The 10,246-nt window shown below is 32.0% G+C and overlaps 1 protein-coding gene across 1 annotated transcript; it reads left to right on the forward strand.

The window, feature by feature from the left end:
* Positions 1 to 4,680: 4,680 nt before the first annotated feature.
* On the forward strand, positions 4,681 to 9,849 carry LOAG_02844 (hypothetical protein; the record flags this gene model as incomplete). Its single annotated transcript, XM_003138381.1, has 3 exons — positions 4,681 to 4,762; positions 5,250 to 5,347; positions 5,560 to 9,849. The coding sequence occupies 3 exons, from the start codon at positions 4,681 to 4,683 to the stop codon at positions 9,847 to 9,849; spliced, it is 4,470 nt and encodes a 1,489-aa protein (XP_003138429.1).
* Between the last annotated feature and the right edge of the window lie 397 nt (positions 9,850 to 10,246).

Raw genomic sequence — 10,246 nt, forward strand, 5'->3', positions numbered from 1 at the left:
GAATTTCCTCCTTCAAATCTTTAGGATAGTTTCATTTTCAAGCTCGAATTATTCATGTGAATAAAACGAAATAACAGATGACAATCAATTGGCAGATGACGTTTCTACGCTAATAATCCAATTTAAACTGCGTTAAATCAATTATTTTACAGTATTTGAACAAATCCATAGGTCACAGTTTCAAGTATGACTAAGTTACTTTACCATTAGTATATAAGTTAAGTTAGTATTCATTCTACTGAAATTTCTTCCAAGATTTTTTTTTTCGCTCTCTCTACAAAATAATGTATTTTGTAAACTAACTTTTTTTTTTTGTCAAATATGAAAAAAATGGAGCATGAGCAGGGAAACATTATTCATCTAATTTATGGAAATTCTAATTTTATTCTATAAAGATACAAGTGTATGTAATAAAATGGACTAAAGAGAACTGTTTGCTGTTTCAAATCTAAGCCAAAACTTTATCATTGGAAGAAGATTTGTGTATTTGAATATTTAAAAGTAATACGACAGTGAAATCTTTTTATGCTTATTTATTTCTATCAATTATGAATTCGAAAGTGATATAAAGATGGAATAACATAATACTGTTATTTGAATAACTATTTTTTACCACTTATATTTATACAATCATGAAAATTATAAATTCTGAAATTAATATAAAAGATTATTTTGATGTCCTAAATTTCTTGCAAAATTAGAAGAAAAAAAAAAGAAAAAACACAGTTAAATAATTATAATCATAATCAAATACAAAAAAACAAAGAAATTAATCATTAAAGTACATTAAAAATACAAAACTAAACATTACTACATAATCATGATTGTGAAACTTGATATACTAAAAATCATGATTTTTACCGTAGTTTCCTTAACAATCAATCTTCTTCACTATTCTCTCATTATCAACAAGTTTTCATCGTTGTTTTTATCGTTTAACCTATCAATTTTTTGTACTATTCTTTTTATATTTAACTAATTAATTGCCTAAGAGGGAGGGAAGGGAGAGAGGAAAAAAAAAACGATAAGGAAGAAAAATTACGAATTTATAACGATCGCTATTCGATCAACATATCAAATCATTTAAAAAACGAAGAAGAAATATGGAAAGAAATAGTTTAAAAGCTAACAGATTTCTTTCTTTCTTTCTCTCTCTCTCTCTCTCTCTTCTTTTCTCTCTCTTGTCGGTCAATATTCTCTGAAAAATCAGAATTAATTCTTAAATAAATTCTGCTATTGTTCACTTGTCCACTTGCCCTTCTCCATTGTCCACTCTTTCATCATTATGTTTGTACTATTTATTTAAGTTTCTGTGCTATTTAAATGATAAAAATGTTCTATCAGTTTGATTACATTTGATATTCTGCTGATAAAATCCTATGTAAAATAATCATTGAACAGTTCCAATAATTTGTGATGTTTATTTGAATGATTTGAAAAAAAATCTGATTAAATGGCAAAGTTTGTTTGCACTAAATTTAAAAATGACACCATTTTTACCCCTTACAAACTTAAAAGTTGTATTTGTGATAATTTGAAAACACAAAGAAAGCTAAATTCCAGTTAATTAATTAAATTAAATTTTACAAATATTTTTTACTATTTTTAAATAAACACATGTAAATTGTTTGTTTACTGTAGTGTAAATTTGTTTTCAAGAATTTTTAGAACTTGTTTTTTTTTTCAGTCATCAGGTACATTGTTAACTTGAAAATACAATTGCTTAATTGAAAACAACTTTAATTTAGAAGGCAGTGCACCTATATGGAAATGTTTTTAGTAATGTCATTTAGTAGAGGTTCAAGTAGTGGCAGATATTGAGTTTAAACGGAAATAAATTAGATGTAAAGAGAATGATAATTCCTTTTACTCTTCATTTCATCCTATTCTTTTTTGCCTAATTAAAAAGTCTCTATCTGTAAAACATCATCAGAAACAATACAACTTAAGTATAAATAATCGCAACAGTAATTAAATTCATTCTAACTAATTAATAACTTCTAAATCGTACATAGCCATATGATAAAAACTCTTCTTCGTTCTTAAAATTTACTAATAAATTCCATGGGGACAGAATATCTATAGAATTTTAAATAAAGAAAAAAAGTGATCAAAAATAGATGGGGAAGATGATTTAATCATTTATCAGAACTGATATCGTATTTATCATACTCAATCAAAGTGTATATGCTACTATGTTTAAATGTATTTATGAATTTTTCAAAAAAAAAATGTACTTATGAATTAAATGCATGTATGTTATTTAAATATATTTATGAATTTAAATATATTTATGAGTTTTCACTTAAAATTAAACTCATTCAGCTTATGTCAAAAAGAAAATTTGTTACAGGAAGATTGGTCGTCAGTCTAAGAATGATTTGTTTTATCTGAATATAACATTTGCAACTTGTTATGAATATTTAATTTTAATATTCTTTAAATTTCCATGATAGTCATCAAACAAATATCCAGGTATGAAAAAACTAATGACCAAGAATAAGGGATAATTTGGAATACAGGACATTAGAATAAATTAAAACAATTTGAATTATATTATTCTACAACTTCATCCATTCCTATTTGTTTCATTACATATTTAGTCACAAAACAAATGAAATTTTAGATGTTAATTTCTTAAAACATAAATCATTTTCACTAAATAATAAGTATTCTATTCCCATAGATTTTCTGATAGTTCAACCAAAAACGGAATAAGTGGAAGACATTAAAACATTAATTAATACTAAGCATTCATAATTAGTTAAATTTAAAAAGTTAACATTTGTTGTTACCCCGACAAATAATTACTCACGTTTTTTAACCCATCATTGTTTTTCTCTTTCTTTTTCTTTTACGACCAATTAATCAACCGATTGATAATATATATTCACACAGGTACGGTCGATATCATTTTTCATTTTATCTCAAACGGAACTTCTTTTTTTTTTTGTTTTTTTAAAGGAAAAAACAGCAACTTAATCCGTTATTTTGCGAGAAAATGAATTTATTTAATTTAAAATGATTGAAATTTTTCATGAGAAATTTTGATGTTTTTTTTTTTTACAAATCATTCAAAGATTACAAATGATTTTCATGGTAAAAGATCGATCATTTTAATCATTGAATTTCTTTGTAATATTATTTCATCAATAATTTAAAAGCAGATATTGTTGTTTAGTAGTGGTAGTAGTTTTTTTTTTATTGAATTTTCGAATGGTCTTTATTTAGGATAATTGTCAAATGGTCAAATGGATTAGCCATCATGTAAACGATGATCAACATGATCAATCGTTTGACATAATTGGTGCTTGAAATGGTCAAATTGCTTCTTAGTATCATTCAACAAATTATTATTGTAATCATAAAATAATTAATTTTTAGTTTTTGGATTGTATGCTTGCAAATGCTAATGTTTCTTTGACTTTTTAAAAACTTTGATAAAACATCTACTGCCTTTTTCTCATGTTTTTCAAAAAAAAAAACGGAGATTCTTCAGCATTATTTATTTCATTCATTTTACAATTTTACAAATTACAAATTATAGAAAGATATATTCTTCTCCTGAAAGTTTGGAATTGTTAACATTGTCAAATTTAATTTCTCTTTCAGTACGAAATTTAACATTTGGTGAATGAATACCGTAAGACAGAAAGTTTAAATAAATACGCATAATAAATTAACTCATTGGTAGTATTTGCAATATTCAAGATGTCATCATTATTATTGGAACCTGAAATAATACGTTATTTCAGTAAACGTGATAATAACATGAGGCTTATTATAAAGTTCACGTATGTTGTCATGACAAGGATATTTTCTAATTTATCCAGAAGTAATTTTAGATTGAAATTATCTTTTAATGACTCATCTATCCCAATTACTTCATCAGAGATAGTCAAAAATTACTATTTGAAAGATATTAAAAAATTATAACTTGTTGGTTATAATAGACTCTGTGAGTATTGACAGTAATTGGTTTTTTATTTTTGAAACAAATTTTGCAAAATTATTTTTTTAGTCTTGAGTTTTTTCAAAACTAAAAAGTAGCATGACGAAGTTTTGTGAATTATCCAGCATTCTATTTTTTAATAATATCTGTTTTCATCTGTCAACTTCTCCTGCCTAATTATTTTCTCGGTTCAGAAACCTTATTGTTCATCTGACAAACGGTTCATTTATTGACATAATTTGAAATGTGAAATTTCTTTTTTAATTTTTGGAACAACAAAGTAAAGAAAATCAAATGAAAGGGAAGTTTTTTCGTCGCTTAATCTTTGCCAAATAATTGCAAACAGTAATATAAGACTGCAAATCAACGATTAAAATTTGGTTTGATTTTGGTTTCTTTACTTTGACCGTCACCGTTTAGCGGTCATTTTCAAAGATAATCTTAAAGAGAAGTTGCGCAAGGTGTAATCATAATTAATCCAAAAATAAGCTTCGAAATCATCGCAAGCAGTTGTTCTTTTCATTTTTCGTTACTATAGGATATTGCAATTTACCCATTGTTTTTATTTTCCAAACATCTTTATGTTTGCGAATTTTGCTCTTCTTATGAATGCAAATTTGTCAACTGTTCGTTTTCTTATTGTTACATTTGCGATTTCTCATCCCAAACATTTATAGCTTCAAAAAAAAAAAGGAAAAATTATTTATTTAATTTGAGGGTTGTCAGCAATGACAGAACAAATCTCCACTATGGTTGTCGCAATATTTCTATTATTTGCCATTGCATCTGCTCAGTCAGAAAATCATCGGCGTTAGTTATTTTAATTTAAAGTAAAACTCAGGTTTTTTTTAAAACAATAATCTAATCAATGATAGATGTCAAATCTACATAATATGTCACGGTGACAGGTAAATGTAACGTGTTACTTCTGAGAAACTTGTATTTAATTCGTGATTGTAGTCACTTGTTAGTGCTAAAAATTCCAATCTGGAAATGCTGGTGGGTATTTCTAGTTTTTTAATATAATATCTCTGCTAACATTAAATCAGTACAAAAACTTTGGGTTCCTTTACAACTATATGAACCTAATTCTCTGCTTCAAATATTTGTCCAAGACCGGATTCTGAACTTTTGAAATAATTTTTCTCCTAGAAAATTAAAAATTCTTCAAAACATGATATTGTATATATATTCTTATTCCTGAAAGTCAAAAACAAGGGTAAATTGGAATTTATAAAATTTCTCCAACATACTTTTTGCTTTTTGCCGTTTCAAAAAAAGAGGTTCTCATTTGCAGAAGATGGTACTTCGTTATCATCTTCAATAGATGATTTATTATCGATGTTTAAAGTAAGATCAGAAAGAGTATACAGACAAGCAACAGCACATCAGAAGGTATTTATTGTTTTCTTTTTAAATCTAGGAAAAATTCCTCAAATTTCAATTCTTCTACAGAAATTTTGTCAAATATCATTGGAACTCGAATGATATTTGCTAAATTAAATTCTGATAAAAAGAAGTCTTTTATGAAATAAGAATTTGCAAAGTCACTCGATGTTTATTGTTGAAATATTGACAAGAATGTTATAAATAAAAACTTTTTTCAGAGTAATGTTTTCAAATTTACTAATCATAAAGTTAATACGGCTCATTATGTGAACGTATCCAAAACCGGAATCGAAAAATCAGCTAATGATGCTGTGGTTAGAGTGTACGGTGAAGCAAATCCAAGAAAAACAGATGAATATTTACTGGATGTTGAAACAAATACACAAATTATGAATCTCGAAGATCATGCAACATCATTGTCATCATCTGGCAAGAATATTCATCAGTTATCAATAAGTGGTTATGGGCCACCGGGGGAAGAACCGGAAACAGCAGAGATGGACCAAAAAGTTGAAGTAATGCAAGTATCATTGAGTCCCGATGTTGTAAATCCATATGGTGGTGGTGTTCCGGAAACTGAAGCAGAGCAACGAGCAATCATTGCGGAAACCTCATCGACGAGTATCAGAGAAGACAGCGGGCTTTCCTCTATCACAACAAGCAAAGGAGCTACAAGTTCTATGGAATCTGAAGAAAGATTTAAGGAAACGGGAGAAGGCGTAACTGAATCAAACGTGAGTAATGGGGAACTGATAGAAGATACCAAGGTGGCTTGTGCGGAAGATTGTAAAACATCCACGGGAACAGATAAAGGTAAAATGGTTACTGAACTACGTGAGGTTTCTATTGGTAGTCAAGAAAGCAGTGCAGTGTCATTAACAGATGATGAAAACGAAAGTTATGGTGCCAGCACTGAGCAATTTGAAAGTAAGAGTATCGGTACTGAAGTTGCTGGAATGTCAACATTTGAGGACGAGAAGACAGAATCAGTACTTGAAGGACATGGTGCAGTATCGGAAGCTGTGAGAGCCAAAACAGCACTGAAAACAGAAGCACAAAAGATTCCAAGTAAGGCTACTGAAGTTGCACAGTCCGAATCACGTGCAGAATCGTCCACCATTGACAGCATCACACATGCGCAAACAAAACCAGTGAATCTACAAACCGTTGCAGGAGATTTCGGTTATGGAGTGGGCTCTGAAACTGTCAAAGAGGTATCGGGTGCTGAGGAAAATCCCAGTAGCATTTCAGGTAATTTGCCAGGAACTCATGTAGTAGAACCAGTAGTAATATCCGGTGTCGGAGAGACAACTTATGATGCTGCAAATTCAAAAGTAAGTGGCGAAGAAACAAAAAATACGGAATGTGAAAACGCTAAGCTAGATTCAAGCACTGAAGGAATTTATTCCTCTCAAGAAAAGATCACAGAGACAAAAGTATCAGAAGACACATATCAAAATCAAGAAAGTGTCACTGGAACCGACATAGCTGCATACCAAAATTTCAGTCAAATAACTTTGCTTGAGACAGAAAAGAGTACCGACCAATCCGTTTTAACAACACAATCGTTGCTAACTGAGGAAGCTACAAGTGAACTATTTACTTCGCCGGTAACGAATAGTACTATAACAGATACCTCATACAGTGCAACTGAAGGGGTTGTTGTCTCAAAAGCAGAAACTTCTCCAGTCATCGAATCAACAGAAGGAATTTCGGGTTATGAAACTTATAATAAACCAGAAGGTTTACCTAAATTAGGTTTACCCGGATTGAACGAAGAATCGGCATCTCAACTGTCGAAATCGATTGAGGAAGCAACTACTCTGTCTAGAACAAATACAGAAACCGAAATAACGGACGGAAAAAGAAGTACAGCATTGGAAGATACAGTAACAGAACCAGATCTTCAAGATTCAACAGAACATAGCGCGGGAGTAAGCGAAACGACAGGATTTTTCAAGGAAGCATCTCTTACATCTGTTGAACAGTTACCAGGATATGGTGCAGTGATACCAGAATATATTGCAGGATCGACATACGGGGAAGAAGAAGCTACAGATTTGCAAAAAACAAGTGAGGAAATTGAACCATCTTCTATAGCACCATATGATACTGAAACAGGTCATGCTGAGGAAAAAATTGTACATGATGATACATCAACAACATCAAGCGAAGTATTTATAAGTTCTGTATCTGCTGAGTATGGAGCCACTGGATTATTTAAGGCTTCAGAATCCATGGAAGGCACAACAGCGTCAGAAGGAACAATGGCAGTAGAAGAAACGAGTGAAATATCAAAATATGATGAAGGGTTAGTAGGATATGGTGAAGCAGGTACTAGTGAACAGGTATCAAGTGAAGAAGCTTTAACTGGATCAGGAATTATTGCCACAAAAACCCCTGAAGAAGTTATACAACCAAGTGAATTGTTAACAAGAATATCGGTCGTTTCCGAACAGCCCATAAAATACGGTGGAGAAACTTTAGCATCAGAATCAACGATAAAAGGAACGGAAACTAGCGATGTAACAACACCTTTTATTGAACAAGCAGTTCCAAGCGAAACAATTGTATCTGGAGAAAGTGTCAGAACTGCGGAACAACCTTTAGGATATGGAGAATTATCAGTAACTACTGATACTGATGGTTCTTATGAGTCTAATAAAGAAGCACCTCTCGAACAACCTACAACTCATGGAGAACAAGCAATGAGGTATGGGTCAAGTACAATAAGAATTAGTGCTGAAGATTTTGGTTATGGTGGAGGAGAAGAAGGAATCACTGAGAGGAGCAATAAATTGCACTCAGTACCTACCATAAATGCAGAAGAAACAACAGAAAGTCCGAGTTCAAGCCAACAGTATGCAGAATTTAGTGAGAGTGAGGGAGCTAAAAAATCTACTGGAGGAGAAGCTGATTACGTCAAAGGCGCTAGTGTGACGGAATCTACCAAACAACTTACAAGTGGAGAAATAGCAGCAACAAGCGAAAGCAGTGGGAGTGCGCCAGGATACGTTGCTACCGGAGTACTATTTAACCCTTCGGATTATTATCCCGCAGGTGAGGAGCCAACTAATGAGTTGTCACGATCTGATAAAGAACTGACAGGACAACAGGAATTCGTAGCAAATACCTCAATTTCAATACCAGAATCTAGTGAAAAAGCAAGAGTAGGTGAAGAAACTACAAGCTTCACAAGTTTGACAGAATCACCAGCTTCTGATTATGCAGTTTCTGAGGGTGAAAAATTCACAGAAGCTCCTATTGCTGAAACAGTATCAGCCGAAATAGAATCCAATAAAATCTCAACAGATACGGATGATTTTGGCTACGGTGGAGGAGTTCAAAAGGTAACGGAAGCAGAATTAATTGGACAAACTCAGGATTCCAAAACTTCGGTAGCAATGGCTGAATCTACCTTAACAACACAAGGAATGCAATTTACTGATGGAACAAAAACTGAATCCATCCAGCAACCTTCAGCAACAGAAACTTCACCAGTGGGATGTCTTACAGGAAATGAAACAAATTCTACAATCGGAAGCGCTGAAACTTCCTTACAATACTCTGCCAGTGTAGGCAACACTTCAACACATTCGGGTGTAATTCATGAAACCGTGAAAACTGCGGAAGCTTCAGAAACTGGTAGTTCTATTATTCCTGGCCAAACATTTTCACGGTATGCTTCGGAAAGCACACTGATGCATATAATAACGAGTGCAGCAGAAACGCCGGTACCGCATAGCATAAGTGAAGAAGCTCCAAAAGTTATTGCAATGACGAAGGTAACGAAAACGGGTCTTTCGAAACTAACCGGTGACACAAGTGCTGTAACGGAAGAAGCAAAAGAAGTTACTGGTATGGAAACTACAGACAAATCTAATTTAGAAACTACTAAAGAATTTAAAGTTGAAGGTACTAAATCCATGGAAACATCAGATAAAGTAGAAAATGAAATGGGCAGCATTTCATCAAAAACTACTTGGATAGGCCCTGAATCAATGACAACCACTGCAGGAAATACTGTATCAGAGTTTTATGCAGAAAATAGTGCAGAGATTCCAGCCAAAATACCTATTGGTCCTGAAGATTTCGGATATGGAAGCGAAAACGAATTGAGTTCATCCATATCGTCAAATGCAGAATCAGTTATGACATTTGGGCCAAAGTTATCATCCAATGTTATTGAAACTTCATTTGCTCCAGAATTAGCAGTTAGCAGCGAATATACAAGTTCCGAAACGTTCATTGCATCAGAATCTAAAAGCAGTGAAGAACTGCTCAGTGCAACAGTTCCGTCAGTTACATCAAATGTAGTGACAGAATCATTTACTGCAACCCAGAAAATGTTGGAGATGGAAAAAGAAAGTATAGCAAGAGAAGAAGAAAGAAATATCCCAAGCAGAATTCCGACTGATGCAAAACAATTCGGATACGGTAGTGATACAGAAGAACAAAGTATTACAGGATCTAGTCGTCCAAGTTCCATTTCAAAAGGTGATTTTTAACATTTTTTGAATACTGACAACTCTATCACGGATTGATAGATTCTCTATTTTTTCTCACTTATGAGTTGTCAGAAATCTTAGTAACCATAACAAAATAGTACTTGCAAATGCTAAATTTAAGATAAGCCATATCATTATTATTATTCAAAAGATTTGATTTCCTTATTGGACAGATTCACGATACGACTAATTTATGTACTAAATGTTTGTGATGGAATCTGGCATTATTAAGAATTGACAGGAAAATAAATTCAAAAGAAAGAACAGTTTCGATCAGGAATTGACACTGCGCTAATTCTTCCATTCAATTGGAGGGTCCCTTTTCTCCCAAAAAAAAAGAGCTTAAAATATAAACTGTCAAACCTTTTAATTGATCAGTTAATCGACATATTGGTAA

The sequence above is a fragment of the Loa loa genome (assembly GCF_000183805.2).
Source record: "Loa loa unplaced genomic scaffold supercont3.42, whole genome shotgun sequence".
NCBI lineage: Eukaryota > Metazoa > Nematoda > Chromadorea > Rhabditida > Onchocercidae > Loa > Loa loa.